At 37.5% G+C, this 22,306-nt stretch overlaps 2 protein-coding genes across 7 annotated transcripts in view; both read right to left on the minus strand.

The window, feature by feature from the left end:
* Window positions 1-2,302: 2,302 nt before the first annotated feature.
* wsb1 (WD repeat and SOCS box containing 1) lies at window positions 2,303-15,273 on the minus strand. Its single transcript, XM_084418944.1, has 9 exons — window positions 14,888-15,273; window positions 13,337-13,505; window positions 11,634-11,905; window positions 10,005-10,136; window positions 9,340-9,440; window positions 5,636-5,808; window positions 5,434-5,547; window positions 4,619-4,726; window positions 2,303-4,281 (listed from the first exon to the last, which is right to left on the minus strand). Exons 1-9 carry the CDS (start codon window positions 14,925-14,927, stop codon window positions 4,119-4,121), a joined length of 1,272 nt encoding a protein of 423 aa, XP_084275070.1. The 5' UTR covers window positions 14,928-15,273; the 3' UTR covers window positions 2,303-4,118.
* A 3,194-nt stretch (window positions 15,274-18,467) lies between these two features.
* cuedc1b (CUE domain containing 1b) overlaps window positions 18,468-22,306 on the minus strand; it is a gene marked incomplete at its 3' end in the record, with an annotated part of 36,355 nt that continues 32,516 nt past the window's right edge. For 2 of the 6 annotated variants that reach the window (XM_084418947.1, XM_084418948.1), the window contains exons 9-11: window positions 22,132-22,190; window positions 21,134-21,203; window positions 18,468-20,935 (exon numbers count right to left, since the gene is read on the minus strand). In XM_084418947.1, coding sequence (XP_084275073.1) covers window position 20,935; window positions 21,134-21,203; window positions 22,132-22,190 — 130 coding nt within the window. Of the gene's footprint in view, window positions 20,948-21,129; window positions 21,204-22,131; window positions 22,191-22,306 lie in introns of those variants that run through there. The other 4 variants (XM_084418949.1, XM_084418950.1, XM_084418945.1 and 1 more) reach the window with 2 other exon arrangements.

A 22,306-nucleotide genomic window follows, 5' to 3' on the forward strand; every position in this document is an offset into this window, starting at 1 on the left:
TAGTAATTGTTGGTTTGGTGTGATTTAATGCTCATTGTTACAATTACACAGCAAAAGTTCAGTGACATTTTTATTTGTGCATGGTAGAAAGCACACAGTGAACTCTGAGAAAACGCTATGCTTGAGCAAACAGTTTGTGAAAAGGCAACTACAAATGATGCCCGTGAAAGAGACTGTGAACGCATTGAATAGGATATGTTTAGTTGGTGAATAGCATAGGCTACTATTACACAGTAGCGATAACGTTAAGCGCACCAGAATGAAATATAATATTCAGAAGTAAACAGCATAGCTAACATATAGATTCAGTTTACATCCACAAATGAATAAGCGTGTCGATTCAGGGAGCAGTGCAAAGTGCCCGTGCAGAATCAGTTTTTGTGTGTGTTTTTAGTAATTGTTGGTTTCTTGGTAAAGAAAACACATTTTACTCAAATTAATCAAAATGGATTTATCACATTTTGGAACCAGACTATAATATTCAGAAGTAAACAGTGTAGCTGACAGATTGTCAGAATGTTTATTTTTAAACCACAACCTTCTTGGGGCTTCTTTGACCGATACAACCCTCTAATGTCAGATTGTTTATTTCTAAACCACAACCTTTTAAAAATGATATATTTACCGATATCTTTAGCATTTCTCATCCAAACAACGTCAAACTTGGCACTGCACTTACTCGTGCCCGTGGCGAGACACCCGTCAAGTTTGAAATCCATTGGACTAACAGTTCGAGAGATATGCGGTTAACAGACAGACAGACAGACAGACAGACGTTCCTGTAATTTATAGATAGACTAGTGCAAAATACCCGTGCAAAATCAGTTCTTGTGTGTGTTTTTAGTAATTGTTGGTTTGGTGTGATTGAATGCTCATTGTTACAATTACACAGCAAAAGTTCAGTGACATTTTTATTTGTGCATGGTAGAAAGCACACAGTGAACTCCGAGAAAACGCTATTTTTGAGCAAACAGTTTGTGAATAGGCTACTACAAATGATGCCCGTGAAAGAGACTGTGAACGCATTGAATAGGATATGTTTAGTTGGTGAATAGCATAGGCTACTATTACACAATAGCGATTAACGTTAAGCGCACCAGAATGAAATATAATATTCATAAGTAAACAGCATAGCTGACATATAGATTCAGTTAACATCCACAAATGAATAAGCACGTCGCGATTCAGGGAGCAGTGCAAAGTGCCCGTGCAAAATCAGTTTTTGTGAGCTGATCGCCGTCAAAAAAGTTCAGGAGATATTTCTTAGCAACGGCTGATTTCAACAGTTTCAATATGATAGCATTTTGAAGAAAAAAGTGTCATGAATTTATTGCATTTTTGGGGAAAAATAATCAGTTTTTATAATAAATCTTTGAAAATCCAAATCTGGATTTGAATTTTTTATGATATTATAACCTAAAGATGCTATGTGAAAGTTTGAAACAGAAAATAGTGGTTTTCATCTTGCCACTTTCTTGGTAAAAAACAAACAAACACATTTTTACTCAAATTAATCAAAATGGATTTATCACGTTTTGGAACCAAACTCTAATATTCAGAAGTAAACAGTGTAGCTGACAGATTGTCAGAATGTTTATTTTTAAACCACAACCTTCTTGGGGCTTCTTTGACCGATACAACTCTCTAGTGTCAGAATGTTTATTTTTAAACCACAACCTTTTAAAAATGATATATTTAACGATATCTTTTGCATTTGTCATCCAAACAATGTCAAACTTGGCACTGCACTTACTCGTGCCCGTAGCGAGACACCTGTCGAGTTTGAAATCAATCGGACTAACGGTTCGAGAGATATGCGAGGAACAGACACACACACACACACACAGACAGACAGACAGACAGACAGACAGACGTTTCTGTAATTTATAGATAGATATATAAAATACACACATATTAATATGTATTATATATATATGTGGATTTAGTTTTTTTTAAAATACTTTATTAAATTGATTAATAAAGACGTTTATAATGTAACAAACGTAAATGCCGTTCTTTTAAAATGCATTTTCAAAGAATCCTGGAAAGTTTTTACATAAATATTAAGCAGCACAACGGATTTCAACATTGATAAGATTTTTTTCTTTAGCATAAAATCAGCACTATTAGAATGATTTCTGAAAATAAAAGACATGCAATACTGATACTGGCTGCTGTAAATTCAGCTTCACTGGAATACATTAAATAAAAAAACTTAAAAGATTCCTTTTTATAAATACATAAATTATATTTAATACATTAAATATTAAAACTTTCTAAAAACTGCTTCAAGACAACAAAATGATGTAAAATACTTTATTTCAACAACAATCCCCAAAAAAAAATGAAAGAAAGAAAAGTACAGTCTGGTAAAATTACTTTTGTTGACAAATTCACTTGCTCCTGGTGAACACAGGATTAGGTATTCTGTCTGAAACAGATGGACAAATTAACTAGTTACAAAGCATCTCTATAATATTCATTAATGTTCATTAATGATTGAAAAATACCCCCCCCAAAAAAACTGCAATTCTAAAAATGTTGTCGGAACACTGAAGTGCATCTAATGTATCCTTTCTAGAGTTACTTTATAAGAATTTGTCTAAAGAAAACCCAATCTGTTGAACATCAGCATTCTTCATACACCCAAGCAGAATAACAGACATACATAAAGACTTTCAAGTTTCAGCCATAAATGAGGGAGAGGGAAAGATAAAACTGACTCTCACATCAATAAGAACCCAAGGGGATCTTTGGCATCAGCTTTTTCAACACATTTCTATTGCCAAGACTGCTTGACTGCGGCACATTCTGATTCCCACATTCTTAAATAAGACCAACTGATTGACAGGCAGGGTCACGTGCATATACAAACAAACCGAATAATTCCATTTTGCTCCAGGACATCCAATAATCTAAGACCCCCAAAATGACCAGTTTCTCAAAACGAGGGGTAGATGAGACACACAAAACCATCTCCACAAAACACACATGGCTATTCATCTAGAATGCCGAAGGATGAAAAGACTGAGGTTTGATTGTGAGTTGGGAGATAACGGTCAGGACGAGGCAATGTGTCGGGCCGGGTCCCAAGCACGGTTAAAGTGCCATATTTAAATAATAGGAGATACAGCAAATGGAATGAGAAATCAATAGTGTGGCATCAGTTTCACTACTAGTTTGGTAACATCTCAAACTAGCAGGCAGTCTCTCCTCAAAGCAAACTTGTGTCATTCCCCTACAAACCAAGAGAAAAGACCATGTACGGCAGACTTTCAACACAAGCATTATAAAGTGAAGGAAAAAAATTGGAGCTACATATATACATTTATACAAACATATGTATATATATACACATACACTCAACAAAAACGTGCCTTTACAAATCTCTGTACAGGTAAAAAATATACAGTTTCTGGAGGAAACAAATTAGCCCATGCATTACTATAGTTTTAGGTTTGTGACGATGAACATAAGGCCACTACTGAAGCAGCATAAGCGTGTGGATGAGTTTATTTTCTCCAAAGAGGCACGTAAAGGGGAGGCACTGCCTGTGTCCCTGAACAACCAAAACTCAGCTCCATCTAACACAAGCACGTATTCATACACACTTTCACATTGTCACTTCCCTTCAATCCTTCTCATAGCCAGCACGAAAAAAGAAAACACTGCAGAACATTTGGGAGACAATCCCCCGTCACATTGCTTTAAACTCAGTGGAGGAATACCTTGAACTGAGGCAAAGAAAGCACCACTTTCACCCATCTTAGCAACTCTAAAGACATGTACAAGTTGTGCCAGATGAAAAAAAAAGAATCGCAAATCAAAAGGACAAAACGTGGTCCGCTGATATATTAAGGCTGTCTGTGAAGGCCACTACCTGATATGGGCATAGAAAAAAAAAGAAAGAAAGAAAACAATCTCAACAAATAAAAAGTACTGAAATATACCTGCAACTAGAAAAAGTACATTTTCAAAATAAAAAAAATAAATAAATACAAAAAGACCTGACCTCACCTACTTCAGGGGGTCTGTATGAGCTGAAAAACATATTTTTATCTTTGAAGAAAGAAAACGTATTCCTTGGTTTCACAGAGTGCCGTGGTTTGCGTTCCATGTTATAGTGTCTTGTAGGCCAGGTAGTCTTGCATGGAGAAAGGAATGGGAAGCGTATAAACCTGCTGGGTGGGCATGACTCGCCGCAGGGTCATACGGCACAGGTGCTGAAGGCTCGCAATGCTGTGTGGGGAAGCCCAGAAATGCACACTGCCATCACGAGACCTGCAAGAAGACGAACAGAAGGATTTAAGTGTATTCGACTTGCCATTGAAACATTCTACTGTTTTAGTACATCATGATCAAACTGGGTCTTGCTGTGTTAGTACAGTACTAGTCAATTGAACTGTCAGATTGCAGCCATGCAGAAAAGTTTGAGGGTTTACACCCCCGCATGTGACAGCCAGTCGAAATAAAATTAATATACAAAGAAAGCTGCAGAACCGGTTTGCTGCAAGTTATTTTTGGTATCATACCAAAACCGAACAGTTAGAAAGGCAAGACACATATTTAATAATTTATGTAGTAACACGATCCATCAAACAGTGGAACAGATTCATACCCAGCAGCTAAAACACTTCCGTCAGTAGAAAAGGCACAACAGAGGCCATTAGTGAGAGGGCCGATGGCTTGTGGACTCTTCTCACCGATGCTCCAGAAACGCACCAGCCTGAAAAATGTAAATACGCGTTGACTTTTATTCACAACTGTGGTTTGCATTGTCTTGCAAATGTAATTTTAAAGCATACAAAGCATAAAACTCAAAGTATGACATTTCAATTAAGGATAGTATAAAATTAGACAAAACTTTGGGGTCAGTAAATTTCTTTAAAAGAAATTAATACTTTTATTCAGCAATCAAATCAGCATATTAGAATGATTTCTGAAGGATCACGTGACACTGAAGACTGGAGAAATTATGCTGAAAATGCAGCTTTGCCAAATTACATTTTGAAATAAAATAAACATCTAATATTATAATATTTCACAATATTAATATTTTACTGTATTTTTGACCAAAGGAAGCATAAGTTGCCTCGGTGAGCATAAGTGAACTGTAATCTAAAAACAAAATAAATCATACATTAATTAATGTAACGTTCTTTCTCCGCCATTTTGTAGAGCACAAATGCATTCATTCTCTCAGTACAAGAGAGACGCCTCCACCCAGAATCGGCAGGAGGCGCACCGAAGGCTAACTGGGCGCCTCATAGTGATTAATGGATGTCATATGAGAGGCATGTGATCTTTCCCAGAAAGAGGCCCTGCTACAAATCACACACTCCTTCCTGACCCCGTCGCTTAATGCAGGCTACTAACTGCAAACGAACTATCGAGTATTTAAGAGCAAATAAACAACGACTTGCATGATCTCACCTGTCATCGGTGACGCTGGCAATGTGACGACCGTCGTGACAAAAGGCAACGGAGCGAACCCATCGATCATTTGCTCCTCCTGCAAATATGGGGGAGGGAGGAGGGAAGAGATGCCTGAAGGGAAGACAAGAAATCAGTCAAACAACATGACCACACCAAGCAGAAGTTTAGAAAGGAAAAGGTGGGGAAGCAAGTGACATACCCCAGCTCGAACAGAACAGTGGCTGTGTGAGGGTCCCACACTATGATACGAGTGTCGTAGGAGGCGGTAGCCAGCAAGGCCCCGTCAGGAGAGAACTCGCAGGACACCACGTCGTTATGATGGCCCTCCAGCTTTCGGATCAGAGTATACTTATCCATGTCCCACAGGAAGACCTGCAATGGAAGAAACGTGTTATAGCCAACTGTGTTTTCCACACAGATCAGAGACAAAGAATTCAAAAAGAATTAATTAAAATTAAACAGCAAGATCAAAATGTGCTCAGTGTCATTTAAGCAAAATCTTAAGCGCTAAAAACCAAACCCAGTAAAAAGTAGCACATGCCAATGAAACAGCAAGGCTTAGTTGCACAAATGTCAATCTCTAGCAAGACTTAATAAAGAAATAACATCACAGCTCAATTTTGCAAAATTAAAATGTAAGCTACAAATGTGCATTGAAACACATACATATCAAATTATATTTAAAACATTTTTCCAAGAATTACTACATAATGTGGAAATTTAAAAAAAATATACAAATAAGTAGTAACTTAAGGTAACATAATGTTACTCCACTGGCATCCCCTTTCAGTTTTAGTTCACTTGAGTTTACAATAGGCTTGCACCGCGCCGGCGGAGGCCTACGAAGAGACACAGATACTGCAAAAGAAGAGAACATTTGATGGCCAAAAGGTTGACGCCTTTGGCAAACACACAATACAGACACGTCACAACTGCAAACTCTACTAATGAATCAACCATGAGTTTCTAGTGCTTATAACTTTCTAGTGCTTATTTTGCTCCAGCACAATTTTATGACTTTAGAAATTATCACGATTTAAGAAAGTGTAAAGGTGTGGTCACATGCTGTTGGTAAATTTTCATGAACGAAATATAGTAATTTTATTAGGAATTCATGCAATCGGGAAATCGAGTGTGGGCGAAAGATTCTCGCTTAAGCTGCGTTTCCACCGCAGGAACTTTACCCAGGAACTAGGGATTTTTGGGTGGTACTCAGTGTGTTTACACCGCAGGAACCAGGGTCTAAATGAAGTTCTGGGTAAATATTTCCCCCTCCGAAAGCCCCTACTCGCGAGGTAGTACTTTTTCAAAGGTCAGGAACTTTCAGGGGTGGGACTTGGGCGCTGAACATGCTGATTGGTTGAGTTCATGCCGTATTTTGATTGGTTGACTCCACGCAGCATTTTATTCAACCACCATCTGTTACGGTGAGTGCAGTAACAGTCGTCTGCTATTCGAATCAACAATGGAGTTTAAAAAAATATGACAGATGGACCGACGACGAGGTTCAGGCTTTATTAAGCTTAAATTCAGAGGATGAAATCCAGTGCGAACTGTAAAGTTGCGCACAGTCCTACGTCACCGGACTATTTGCCTACTCTTCACGGTACTTTAGATCGCGGTGGAAACGCGGCTAGCAACAGATCTGGGGGAAAAAAAGTTCCTGGGACAAACTGTTCCAGGTCATTTCGGTGGAAACGCGGCTATAGATTCCACAACAGGTTAAAAAACAACAGAAATAGAAAGCTGCTTGATTTGACAATAGACAAGAAAACCTTTTTTTACCACAACATTTCACTAATGTGACCACACCTTAACAGCGTATTTCTGAGTGCCAAGTAGTCAAGCTTCCTTTATGGTTATTAATATTAAGGAAATATTATTTTTTATTTTTCATAAGCTACAGACATTGCACTTGAGCAAAAGTGTACATATAATTCAATAGCTATTTGCAATATAAACATTTTGGTGCTGGTGTAGAAACTACAACGGTGCGTACACAAGGCTAATGTCCCATTTTCTCTAACTTTGCAATGTGAGATGAAAGGGCTTCAGGGTCCATGACTACTGCATTCAAGACTAAGCCAAGCCAGATATCTTGCACATAGAAGAAACATTACAGCCTTTTTTGGAAGTTGTACTAGTGCAATTTTAACTACTGTTTCAACATCATTGAAACAGACTCTGCTTTGAGAACATGATAAATTAGGTTATTCACAAATGGAAAACAAAATGTGCTTTCAAATAGCAATTAGCAACCAGCATGGAAAGTACCCACAGGTCTTGCTTCTGGTGGCTTGACGCAACTGGGAATGATACATTTGCGTAACCCGTTTTCTCAATCAGAGCAATTCCACATTAGACTGACATAATCAATATGCAGGCAGCCTGTTGAGGCACAAGGAGCCCTTTCATTGCTCACACATACAAACAATGCTCCAAATCCCCCCCTCAACTATTAACCCCATTACAAAAACATCTGACTAGGCATTACGTACAGAAAAATTGACCAGCGGCTGAGCGTTGCGACTCAAGGGTGTAGTGAGTTCAGTTAACAAAGGCACTAATGAGTAGGAAGGGGCTCTACTGGCTGGCTTGTGTACACATACAGCAGACACAATGCCTAGATCTCCTGCTTTAGGGTAAATGTGGAGATGATAGGAATGCTACTGGATATATAGAGATGGAAGGAAATTAGGAAGGGAAGTAGGGGGTAGGAGAGGAGGGGGATCTCACTGTCAACTCTTTTGAGAGACAAGGTAAAAGAAGTGAGAACTGTGACAGCGGGAGGTAGACAGACATGGAGCAGAACCTACGTACAGGAAGCCCTTGTGGGCAGGAGCATGGAAGCCCCTGGGGCGTGGGCACGGGCACATGAGCGTCCAACGGGGGCCGCGATGGCAGCCGTGCCCCGCGTGGTCCGCACCGGCTGCTCTATATGTCAGCGCGGCGCTTCCCTCAAAATCACTCAAACACAGAGCTCTGCCACCACCTGGGACAGGGAAAGCAAGACACTTATGGACACACACAACCGTAAAGTTCAACCACTGCAGCCTGTTCATGGGAGGAGAGTTAAATAGGATCCAGAAAGACTCGTCCTGGTTTCAGAGACGTCTTATTGACGGCTGGCAAACTTTGCTTGTTGTGCCTTTAAGGGCTTTCACATGCAACCAGCATGACAACTATGTCATTCTATGTAATTTACTGTTCAAAAGTTTGGGACTGGTAAGATTTTTTTTAACATTCTTAAAAGAAGTCTCTTATGCTCACCAAGGCTGCATTTATTTGATAAAAAAATAAAAAAATAATCGCTTCTATATTAATATATCTTAAAATCCATTTTATTCCTTTGATGGCAAAGCTGAATTTTCAGCACCATTAATCCAGTCTTTAATGTCACTTTATCTTTACTGTCACAATTTAATGCATCTTGCTGAATAAAAGTAAATATTTCTTTAAAAAACTTTTTTTTTTACTGACCCCACACTTTTAAGCGCTTGTTATGTTCTTGATGCCAGTTGATAACAGAGTTAATATAACTAGTATGTACATGGGAAAAATCATTACTACTGTCATTATATATTATTCAAATTGTTTTTTTAAAAGGGATGTATATCGTGCATGTCTTAGCATGTATTAGCATGTTATTAATGGAATAATGGAGTGGAGGAGAATTGTGAGCTTTTTGCATTTCTATCAACATGTGCATAATAATCAGGCACCCATTTGTTTGAACAACAACAAACCAGAAATCAAAACTACAAGCAGGGTTTATAGAAGCAGGTTATGGCACTGAGCATTGTGATGATATAAAGATTCATTTAGCACTCATTGATTGGACTATTAACAGAGAGAAACACACCAAACAAGTAATAAAGAGGAGGAAAGAACTGCAAAACATACCGCTTTGCCTGCGCCTACGGAACAAAGGACCGATGAATCAGGTGAGAAAGCACTGCAGTAGACCCAGTTTTGATGACCACGGAGTACTTTCACCATGTTACCTATTAGACAAACAATTTAGAGTGTTAAGGGTATAGCAATAGCTTTAGCTAGCTTTCTGTTCAAATTTTTAGTTGGTTATCATATTATTTCATAGCAAAAAACTGTTAAAGAAAAAACTGTTTGCAAATGCAGTGAGCTCCATTTTATCTCACAGTTTCCAGCATATAAATAAGATTAATCTGATCCTATTTTAAAAGCAAGTTTGTCCTAGGATTTTGCAAGAAAGAGAAAATATCAGCAAGCATTCCTTTGGGCTTGACATTTAATTATTTTCCATCTAACCCCCCCCCAGCCCAAGTGCCAGAATCTTTGAGTGAGTGTGCACATGCAGACTTGAGCAAGTATGTGTGATGGACTCCATGGAGATCAGATGAAAATAAAAACAAAGCAGGTTGCCGTGTAGGAAACTTCTACTGCAAAGACTTTTCAGTTTGGGGTTACACCAAATAGCCGTAGCCTGTTAATATTAATATGTAAAGAACTTAAAAAGTTGTGCCATTTTACAGAACAAATTATTCCAATGTGCCAAATTACTCAAACAAAAATCAACATTTGTTACTCACCGTCATCTTTGAGGTCCCACACACGTAGGGTCTTGTCTCTCGATGCAGAAACCAGCACTAAACTCCCATCTGGGGCAAACGTCAGGTCCCGCACAATGTCTGTGTGGTCCATCAGGTTCAGCAATAGCTTTCCTTTACACAAGAAAACAAAACTGAGGATAAACACTAAAGCACAAAGTCCAGGCTAATCGATTCAAACTGCATCAATATTAATATCTTGGGAGCTGCATTTCACACAAATTTCATTTCACTTTTTAGAAAATATTTTGTCTTCTTAAGAATCAAAGAGAGAAGGATTATGCTTGTGGCTTTACACTTATGCAGGAGTCAAAAAGGCATTTCCCAAGGCGTCTCAGAAATACAGTAGGTTATACACCGGATTAAGCTCTTTCTTTGTGAACAGTATTGAATTGCCTTGAGGCATATGGAAGTACAATCACTGACACCTGCCAGACTAATCCACATTAAATCCCTACAATTAGTTGCACCTACAATAACAAATCTTTCACATGTATTTCTGGAAATATAATTGGGGCTTAGCAACAGGGTATATTTGCAACCTGTCAAACGTGATAACATACATTCACTTAGCTATGTGAATGACGGGTATATGTGGCACAAATCCTGTCAAGATACTTTACAATACACTGCTATCAGATTTCCAGCATGTTTTCAAAAAGGGGAAAAATATATAAAGGCTGCTGGAGGAGGAGTCTCGCACCCGAAAAGAACAAGTCTGCTGGGTAAATTTATGACATTGCTGGTTTAGCTAGAAGGGAGGTGGAGTCATCAACTGAAGAAAACATCTCTATCCCCTCAGAACAACCAATGGCAATGTCTGTACAGGACCTGCCCACCTATTAATACATTTTGCAGCTGAGCGAAAATTAATTGTATAACTTCGAAGAGCTGCCAGTTTTTCCTGAAGTCAACAACTACCTCTTAGTTTTAGGTTTTCCGATAGCAGATTTACACGTTATGATCATTAGAACTGTGAAAACTGATCAGAGGCACAAAAGCAGAAACTCTGTGGCCAAGGAACGAATGGCGAAGCGGTTCAAAGGTTCATAAAGTAGAGAGATTTATTGTGAAAGGGAACAGAGGACCTCAAAGGCTGAGCAAATATGTACTAAAAATAATTTATTACTGACTGGCGACTGCATACAAATAAAAATAAATTGTCAGGAGGTGTATACAAGAGACACATTTGGAAAACATTGATGGAAGTACGATTAAGATCATGTCAGCACCTTATATAACCACCACCTCCCCTCTCTCTTACACACGTGCGCACACACGCATCTGTTGGGAAAATGAAAAACAGGAAGTGGGCATAGAGAAGTGTTAAGAGGGGAGAGAATGGGTGGACTGTGATTTCTAAAACACATTAACTCAGTAGCACTGAAACATCAAAAAACCACAACAACAACTCGATGATTAATAAACACATTAACCTACCTCTGTTTAATAGTATTAATTGTTAGGATTCTGTAAACAAAGTCACCTGGACAATTGTTAATGCTGAATGACCTGCAACCTCACTAATACAAATTTTCCAGTTGCTTAAACTGATTAACACAGTAGATTAGCCTGTGATGCTTGAGTCTGACACACCGAGAGGAACCTCACCTGTATAGACGTCCCAGATTTTGATACGGCCATTGTTGAGACCGGTGGCAAGCAGCAACTGGTCCTGTCCGAACTTGAACCGGTGCCATTCGATATTAACGCAGCGACTCTGCTTCTCGGGAACAGAAGAGCCAAAGGCCAGGCCCCACACAATGTCACCACAGTCGATAGTGTGCTCTCTGGGCTCGCCTGGCAGCAGACTGCCCTCACTGTTCTGCCGGGAGAGTCGTTGAGGACCTGCACAGCTCGACCGATCTTCCTTCCTTACAGAACTAGAGTTAGGGAAAGAGGGAAAAAAATATTGCTGTGTGTTGTTGGTATGAGAATCATGTCTCCTCTGCTTGATGTAAACTGACAACAAATTCTCTTTGATAAATTAAGAACAGCAAGAGGATGTTTTACTTTTTAAAAAGGTTATCTAGTACGTCATCTGTTGAAATAAGCTTAACGTTTTAACTCTCAGGAATATTTGAACACTGGGTAAACTCCCAGGCAGCTTAAGAGATTACAGAAGTGTTGCATCAACTTTGACCCATTTAACGTCCCTTACCCAAATCTACAAGCTCTTGTTCATGAAACTCAACAAGTGTGAGGTACTGGAATCATTACAAGAGGTTATTATGTGAATACATAGCAGGCGCTGCAGACCTGAAACAGATAATGCCTGCCACGTGTCCACTCAAGCTTTTAATGGTTTCTGCTTTAGCATTAAAGGAACTGTCACTCAAAAATGAAAACTCTGTCATTACTCACTCCTATGTTTTTATCCTTTTTTTTTATTTGTTATTTTAGTGCATCAAGTTCAACTAAACAAAAAATAGCAGTGGTGCCTAGGCAACTAGCTGAAATAAGTTCTTTATTTTATTTCAGTTGACAATTTTTTTAAATGGTTTTAGTTAACTATAATAACCCTGACTGCAAATGCATTTCTCCTTATCGTTTCTGAATTTTAGTTCAGTAATAACCATTCCTAACTAAACTTAGGCTAATTCATTTAACAGCTGCCACATATTGTCCTTTGTGTGTACAACTACTAATAAAGTTACTACACTTAAATGTACAACGACTGAAAAATGTTTTACAATACCATACTTCTCTTTTATGGAGACAACATAAAAAAAACTGTTTGTTTTACTTCAAACTATTGTAAATTCTCTGTTAAAATTTTACCCTGTGTGTATTTTTGGTGTTTTTATGAAGGCTACTAGCATGAGCACAACAATTCTGTAATAAAAGCACAATATACCTTCTTTTCCCAGAAATGCAGAATAACATTTAATATAGTGACTGCAGAAAGAAAAGTTAGGATAGATCATTTTGCAGCCAACTCTATTTACATTCATATTGGCAAAGAGAAAAAGAAAAGAAACAGCCCCAAAAATTGCTTAGTTCAAGGCATGCAGCCAAAGGACAATGATGTGAACCTCATAATGAGGACTTCACATTCAGAACAGGACAAAGGCTGGTTGGCAGTGGTCTCTAAAAACCACAGGGTAAGGTGAGATGACCTATGCTGTGCTACTGAATGCTAAACAGGCCCAAACACTGGGCACCACTGTGGTGTAGCCACCATGTGAAAGCCCAGAGGACCAGACCAGACAACCAGCACACGCGTAGACTGCCTTTGTCAGTCCATCAACAAACAAGCTGTATTGTAACAAATCACCATAGAGGGAAACAAAGAGATCAGTGTGTATACTCACAAGCTGGCTAAGCAATTTTTCCATGGTACAAGTCTCACTATTCGATGCCCTTGAGACCAAGCAAAGTAAGAACCATCAGGTGCAAAAGCTACAGTCCAAGTCTCCCGTCCAGACTTCTGGTCAAAGGGAGCAACTGGAGGTATGAGTTCCCCGATGAACTTAGCTTTACCTGTTGCAACAGAAAGCACAGTTTAAGCCTTTAAAACACAGAGCACATTTTAAGCCTTTAAAACTTTTTATTAAACATGCCCCTGGTTACAGAGACAAGGCTTAAGACTAAAATGCATGTTTGAGCTGGTTTAACTGAAAGCAACTTGCACTGATATATCTTTAAATGTGTTAGTGCCATTGTTGTCTCAAGATGAACACCAGTAATGTTTTTTCTAAATGTAGGCTATGTTTTGTAAAAGTCACTTAAATGTCCTTATTGAATTAAGGGCTAATCCTGGCTTAATCTAAGCCCTGTCTGTGAAACCAGGCCAAAATATTTAATGTGTTACAGCAAAATGTGTGAATTCTAGTTATATTTTAACTGCATTTTCACCTACTTTTGCGAATTAAAAACCTATTCAAAAAAAAAAAAAAAATGGGTTTACTTACCCATGTGTCATTCCATGTGTCATGCATGCCTTTCAAAAAATATGTTTGTAACCAAACAGTTTTGGTTACCATTGACTTCCAATGTACGGACAAAAACTTTTCTTTTCTTTTTTCGCAAAATATATTTTTATGCTCCACAGACGAAAGAAAGCCAATGTTGACCGAATTTTCATTTTTGGGCAAACCATCCCTTTAAATTTAAATTCCTTTATTTAATCTAGTATCATCTAGTAAGCAATCCAATAGTTAATTCACTAGTAACTATTCATTAGATTCTAGTACTTGTTACAATAGTAAATATTTAACAATTTCAGTGTCATTAATGTTAATGTCTGAACCACAAATCCTGCAGAATTCAGTGACATTAGCAATTTCTTACCAGCAACAATAAAATAGTTACTTGTCTCTACCAGGATAGTGACTGGGAACATAGTGACAAACTGAATAGATACTAGACACTATATGAATTCGCCAAGGATATTAGAATTAAAAAAACACAAGTAACATACAATTGTTATTTCTCCTGAAATGTTAAGTTTATACGTAAACGTGTAACAGTTAGCTCACATGGTGACTCGCTGGTGATGGTGAGTCATTGTGAGTGTCTAGCGGTGGGGGAGGGTTACTGTCGACGCAATCTGGGTGTGTGGACATTGGGCTCAAGAAACAACAACTGAATATTTTAAGTAACGGCCAATGTTTTTCCGTCATTTTAATAAACGTAATACGTTTGTGTGAGTGCTATCATTAATATGATATAGCCTAGACACGACACACTGAAATGAGTAACGTTAACGTTACTCCAATTCATAGCTGCACAAATGTAAATACGCAATATATAATATATTATACACACGGAATACACACGTTTCAAAAGGAAGACGCGTTTAAACTTAACTAAATCAAGACCCGCCCCCATTCAAAGCAGTGGCAAAGAATCCAAAAACTCACCTATTTCATTTTCGTTGACAAAATCTGGGAAGCTTGCCATCTAAATCGAAGCAAGTCTCTTCAATCTAAATCTTCTTGGTTAACTAAATAAAGGCGTTGAAATGTTTGCGTGGGACAAGAGGAATAAGCAGTTTTCGCGTGTCTCCAGTGAATGCGACGCGTCGCACGTCGGCGCAACGCTGCCTCCTGCCTATATTTACATATACGACTGTTTGGAAAATAGACAATTGTATGGTCTTTGAAGTACAACTTGAGTTTAATAAAACTGACAATTAAACAAAGAAAATGAGCGAATAATAGACTAGTCCCTTAAACCGCGTAGCGCTCAGCTTGAATACAGTGTATTGTAATGGCTGCGAGAGTCCTCCTAGTCCTAAGGTTTTGAACACACACACATTGATGGGCGGGATACTCTAGCGACGTCATAACAGTTGCCGAGGCAACGGAGGAGCACCGCTCTCTGATTGGCCCAAAGCCGTTTACGCGTGGCCTTTGATTGGCTGGTCATTCGAGAATATGAATGGAATGGATTCGTGAAATACGTGCTGATAAGGAGTGTGACGATGAAACGCTAATCCAGTGGTGAATTCAAATCTTTGTCCCTGAAAGAACAACATAATCACAAATTAGTAGATGAAATTGCTTGATAGGTTTCAGGAATTTAAAGTAACATTTATTTTGTGTTATTATTTATCCACTGTCCCTGTAATGACTCGTGTTGTGAAAAAGTCCACGTAAGCATCTAGAGAACAAAGAAAGTTTTGTTAGTAGGCCTATATGTTTTATATAAATTATTTAGTTGATCAGAAACTGCTGTTGAAGTAGGCCTATTTCTCTACAATGTTACAACAAAAAAGTTTCAGTATTTCTCTATAATGTTACAATGAAAATATAGGTGTCTTCAGCGTCATATTGTTCTTCAGAATTTTACTTTTAAAAATCTGAATATCAATCACTGATTAATTTACTAACAGTTTAACACCTTAGTAGGTATTTAATACATTAACAACATATATATGTTATATATAAATTTTATCTTCACCATAATGGTACGTTTGCATATAAATTATAGGCTATTACAATTTTTTTCTTAAAATAAATCCATACAATATGTATCTTATTTTATCATATTATTTTTCAAAGTTGTAAATAAAATACAAATTATTGGAGTATGTTTTAGAAGAAAATACTCAGTCTGTATACTTCAACATTTCACATTTAATTAATTGTATTACTTGCCGTCTTTGTCTTTGTTTTTAACTCTGATGTTCTTTGAAACAAAATGGGTGGGAAAAAAACAATATTGCACTCTAACATAAAAGAGACTTCTACTACACTGAGCGAACAAGAAAGAAGGTCAGCTGTTGCCATGTGTCTTACAACGTCCTGAAACAGGAGAAAATAGCCATCAGGCTCTTCAGCGTTTTACAGCTTTGACCTCTTAAGAAGAGGTTGAAACCAGCTACACCCAAGCAGCCCAGCACCATTCCTGTAGATTGCTAGAAGCCATATACAATAACCTGAAACATTCTGAAAGAAAAAGTGGTACGATAAGTCTAAAATGGAGGCATTTGGCTTCAAAGAAAAGACGTAAACTACATTTGTGCAATCCCTAAAGTCAAATATGTGATATGAGAATATGAGAACTTGGAAAGTGTGTTCCTATCAAAGGCAAAATAGATGGCGCTAAAAGCAGGTGGTTCCTGTAAAACATGTTGTATAGAGCTGAAACAAAAAACAAATGCAAACAGCAAAAGCTATAGAAATGGTTTGGAAGAATGATTATTCACCAATTTTGTCATTTAATCACCCTCAAGTTGTTTCAAAGCTGAATGAGTTTCTTTCTTCTGCTGAACACAAAAGAAGGTATTTTGAAGAATGTGGGTAATCAAACATATAGGGAAAAAAATACTATGGAAGTCAGAGGCTACCGTCAACTGTCTGGTTACCCACATTCTTCAAAATACCTTATTCTGCGTTCAAAAGAAGAAAGAAACTCATATAGGTTTGGAACAACTTGAGGGTGAGTAAATTATGACAGAATTTTCATTTTTAGGGGAACTATCCCTTCAATGCTTGTATAAATAGTACATCAAATAATCTTTCTTCTAGAAGAGGGTTTCATTTATATCAAGGACTCAACATACACTAGCCAGGACATTCAGCACAGATGTGACAGAATAATAATGCATGATTATGTTGTGATAATCTATGATGAATGCAATCAGTTCTGTCTGTTTATCTTTATGTGGTTAAATCTATTGGACTTGTTTCTATCAAAAAGTCAGTATGCAAGGATGATTATTGACAAAGAGTTTTGGATTAATACCAAATGGTTCAAGAGAAGTGCATGTTTATTTCTTGCCAGATTATTGTGTTTAAGAAGGACATTTCTTAAAGGAATAGCCGAGTTCACTTAAAAATGAAAATTCTGTCATAATTTGCTCACCCTCAAGTTGTTTCAAACATGTATGTATTTCTTTCTTCTGCTTGAAAACAAAAGAAGATATTTTGAAGAATGTCGGTAACCGTACAGTTGATGGACCCCATTGACTTCCATAGTATTTTTTTCCTCCTGTTGAAACTTTTGTTGTTGAATTATTATTACATTTTTCCTGAATAGACACATATATGATGCTAAGTGTAAATAATGAGGAAAAACACTTTATTACTTTATGTTTTGTGTTTATTTTGAAAGATTGCAATGATGTGCACCCCACCCTGATATACTTCAAGTATACATACTAAGTAGCCTATACGCTGATATCTTCATTGATTCAGCCATGTCAAGAACTCCAGTTGTTGTTTTTCTGAAGTAAACAAACTAGAAATATGACATCCATGTAAGCGTCTCAGTTTTCTAGAACTTTCACTAACACCCAATGGAAGTCAATTCAGCCTACATCAACTGTCTGGTTACCAACATTCTTCTAAATATCTTCCTTTGTTTTCAAGCAGAAGAAAGAAAATTCTTACATGTTTGAAACAACTTGAGGGTGAGTAAATTATGACAGAATTTTCATTTTTAAGTGAACTATTCCTTTAAAGGTAACTTAGTGTGTCAAACAGATAAGTGTTAGATACAGGAAGTTTTTTTTTCCTGCCATGTTAGCTCACTTGATGCTTGATAGTGGAATGTTTTTATTTAGTCTTTGGCTGATAACTGATGGAGCCGTGACCATGGAGTTGTTGGATAGGGCTCTGCCTAGTAATTCCAAGAAATACCAGTTCACATGGTCAAGATGGTCAAGGGAAGAATGTAAATCATTTAAAAGAAAAATGTATGTAAATTAAATCTAAAAATGCAGCAAAGAGGAAAAACAAACTCATGATAAGGGACTGTGTACTGCCCTCTACTGGTTGCAGTTATATAGAACAGGGGTTTCAAACCTTTTAACTAACACACACACACACACTAAAGATGTTTAAAGTTTTTTTTTTTACACTTTGTCTGCAAGTTATAAATACTTTATTTGTATCGTTTACATTTTCTATTGACACCAACTCCATGTACTCCTGTACCTAGAATCTTTGTTGAATACTTGACTTTTTGGGGAAGGAAAAAAATGACATGATCATTCAGAGTACAACAATTTTATTATTTATTCCAATAGCTAATAAACATCTGGATTGCAAGAAAAGTCCAGAACTTGAAATAGTCTTAAGTGAATGATGTGATGCGGGACAATCACATTTATTTTGGACAAATAGAGGAAGAGTCAACTTAATTTGGTGAGAATAATATTCTTCAAAAGAAAGCGGACCGAAAAAAATAATTGCAAGGTCAAATATTTTATGTTAAAAAATTGCCAATTACTATGTACAGTTGTTTCCTTCTAATACAGTATAAATATTACATTCCACTAATTGTTAAGAGCCACTTAAAATCACGTGGCTCGCACACGACACTCTCTGAACACATCTTCCTCTATCTCTCCCATGTAAAGACAGAAGATGAAGAAGTAGATCTTGAAAACATTTCGGGTAAACACGCAAGGACACGTGATCAAAAAAAGGAACTTGGCTACATACCGAAGCAGATCATCCACACAGTCCTTGAATTGTTCATATCAACCTCATGACTAGTAAACAGACGGCGCTACCTTGCATATCAATGAAGCATCTGCGCTATGAAGTTTTCAGTTTTAGTTGTGCTTTTAGCAGAAAGTGAAATGAGAGCAAGTTCCCTGAGAGGATAAAATATGTTAAAAAGCAGGATGGAAGGGAAAATATCACACAGTCCAGCCCTAAATCGCAGATGACAACGTTGGGAACATGGGCTCTACGGTATGCGTTGCTACTCTCAACAAGGTTTTGCTCTTACAAAACCTTTGTTCTTTCAATTCACATCATTTTCAAAACTAATTACTGACTCTGTGCCATCCATAAAGATCTAAAAAAAACCATCATGCAAATATGCATGGCACTGGCACATATTTCATAAAGGCTATTACACTTCACAGAACATATAATTACTGTATGTGAAATATACGTCATTGATGATGCCTATGGATACCTATATAATCTGTAATAATGGCAAAAATCATTTAATAACATAAGTGACATGAACATGATCATGACTTCATATACTGTACATAATGCCCTTTAAACAAAATTAGCAAGTTTCAATAGCCATTTCAGGAGCTTGAAGTGTATCAGTACCATTGAGGAATCCAAAAAGTGTGCTTCGGCACATATAATACTGTGACTAGGTGGTTTCAAACTACCAGATTTACCAGTTGGACAATCTGACATACATAAAACACAAACAAACATCATAAATGTCACACAGTGTCCTCCAATTGGCTACTTTACACTGAATCAATACTGGGATGCACAACACTAAAAGGAACATAATGGCACATTCTTATTGGTGGATCACAGTTAGACCTCTGACCTTACGACATAGTCACGTGACCTACTGGAAGCACAGCGTTAGGGTAAATCATTCAGTGTGATTTGCAAGAAAAAGCAAACCAGCGTTTTGGTTGGTTCAAAGACAGAATCATTAAAAAATGTACTCCGCTTGCTCTGTTCAAAGATAAAAACAAAACAAAAAACTATACCGGCTCAAACAAACAAATCGAATCACTTTTCACAAAGACCCATTCAAATATTTTATAAAACAGATATGGCAGTGCAAACATGAGAAGCAGGCCAACCTTTGGGTTGATCTGCGATTCGCCTTTCTCTTTTTCTGTAAAAATGACTCAAATCGAATTTTGGCATTGACAGTGTGCATTGCCTTTCTTGGCCGGAGACCACTTAAGAGAGGTCAACTCATCTAAATTAACTCTGTTTTGATTTAATTGTATGAAAAAAGTAAAAATGGGCCATGGAAATGGACTATTCAGCACCCTAAAATCACACCACACTAAATGGAGACCTGAATAATGTTTTTTTCCTTGATAGCAATGATTAAGAAAGGATAAAACAAACCCCTAAGAAACCCGAACCCTTTGAGTAATAAACGTGACAGTCTGGGTACATTCTTTGAGGAAATGCTGTTGATGTTTAATGTGCAGATTAGACTGAGAGTGGCAGGGTTCATTGAAAATAAAGAAATAGTTATATACTAATGCGCTGAAACAACTGACAGTTAGTTGTGTCACTTCTGGACAGTAATAAATCAAATATTTGCCTCTTTTCTAATGGTGACAAGTCAAATCAAACTTAAATGGGGAAAGAAACTCCTCAGGTAACTGATATTTTTAAACAAACATAAAAGGGAATTTCTTTTCAGATGATTAGGGATAAAAAAGGAAAAATACATAGGAAATCAGTACTATAGCTGTTGAATTTTACATATGAAACCAAATATTAACAAACAGTTACAATACAATAATTATTATAGTAATCAAATGTAGGTAACAATAATCTTAGGCTTGCAAAAGGCTGCTACAAAATGATCATACAGTCCTGCCTGGGCTGTCCCTCTCGAGTCTGGGATTGCCTGCACTGGAGCCGCTGAGATAAGGAGCTATCAGCCATGGGTCATTCTGAGGTCACCATGGAAATCCTAATTTCCCAAGAGCACAGAGGAGGGATCTGGAATGAAATCTGCAAGAGGTTAGTTACTACTCGATATCTATGTCAGTTGCAGGATTTTTATTCTAGCGGAACGAATTTGAATATCATCTCTGAGATGATTAATTATTGGCACTGAAGCCCATGTAGTTGGGTTTAGAAAATACACAAAAGGACACAAAAAGGAAAGTGAAGAATCTCACTACATGAGCCACTCACCATGATAGTGGTTCCTTACGTGGCTCCTCCTCTTCCTGTGCAGCCAATCGTCTGAGCTGACTTTCTTCATCTAGAAAGACACACCCCGGCATCCCGAATTAAAAATGTAGTCCAAAGCAGGACTGTACAATTAACTGAATTCACAATATGGCCTCATTAAATTATTAAATTAAAAGACAGACAGACAAATAGACAGGTAGATAGATAGATAGATCCAAAGGAACAACTTCATATTGGCTCACACACCTCCAGAGGATGTGACATCTTCACACATTAAAAGATCACTGATCATAAGATCACAGGGATTCTGGAAAATTCTGATGTGAAGATGATGATGCTGAGCTAGAAGTCTTCAAAGGAGCCCTAAGCTTGTGCAAGGCTGCGGCCTTGTCTTTTCATTCACCAAAGATCCTCTGACTCCAACTGGTTCTCTCTCATCAAGACAACATCAGCAAAGATCAAGTGGAGCCTCAACAAATTACATCAGGACACTTTTATTCAAAAGGGTGAGACATGCAAGTATCAAACTTAGTCTAATTATTTGATCCATTAAGTATCCCTATTCCCTACCCCTTTTAAAGAAGGGTTTGTTAGACTAGAAACTGATGGTTTGCTCAAATGCTACAACTTCTCGCTTTCCTGTATTCTGCTTCAGCTCTCTTTCCATTGCTAAACTGTATTCATGTATGAGGTTAATTTATTGTGGTATGAATTCTGCTACATCAAGTTAAAGCAATAATTTGAACAACAATATGAGAAAATCGTGTTTTTTTTCAAAGACTACAACATGTGCATAAGCAATGCTTCTATCACTTGTTTCTACAGTACTTTTTGACTGTTTTGATCCGGAGATTCTGTACTATTTCAAAAGATGGGTAATAGCGCCTTCTACCGTATAACAGCGAAAACATAGATTGCCAGAAAATTCTATCAATGGCAGGAAGAGTACATCAGACATTAAGAAAAAATGGCTTGGAAAATTGGAGAGAAAGTCTTACCACATGGGTTTCCTTCCACGTCGTCTAGGAGGTTGGCAGTGGAGTTGGCTGTGCCCAATCTGAGAAAGTGCAGTCAAAGTAAACAGTCAACACTAAATTTACTCGACTGAACCAAAGTTACTTTGCCAAGAACCATAAATAGCATTTGTTGGGGAATTCGCTGAACACAAAACAG

This window comes from Rutilus rutilus (genome assembly GCF_951802725.1).
Source record: "Rutilus rutilus genome assembly, chromosome: 9".
NCBI lineage: Eukaryota > Metazoa > Chordata > Actinopteri > Cypriniformes > Leuciscidae > Rutilus > Rutilus rutilus.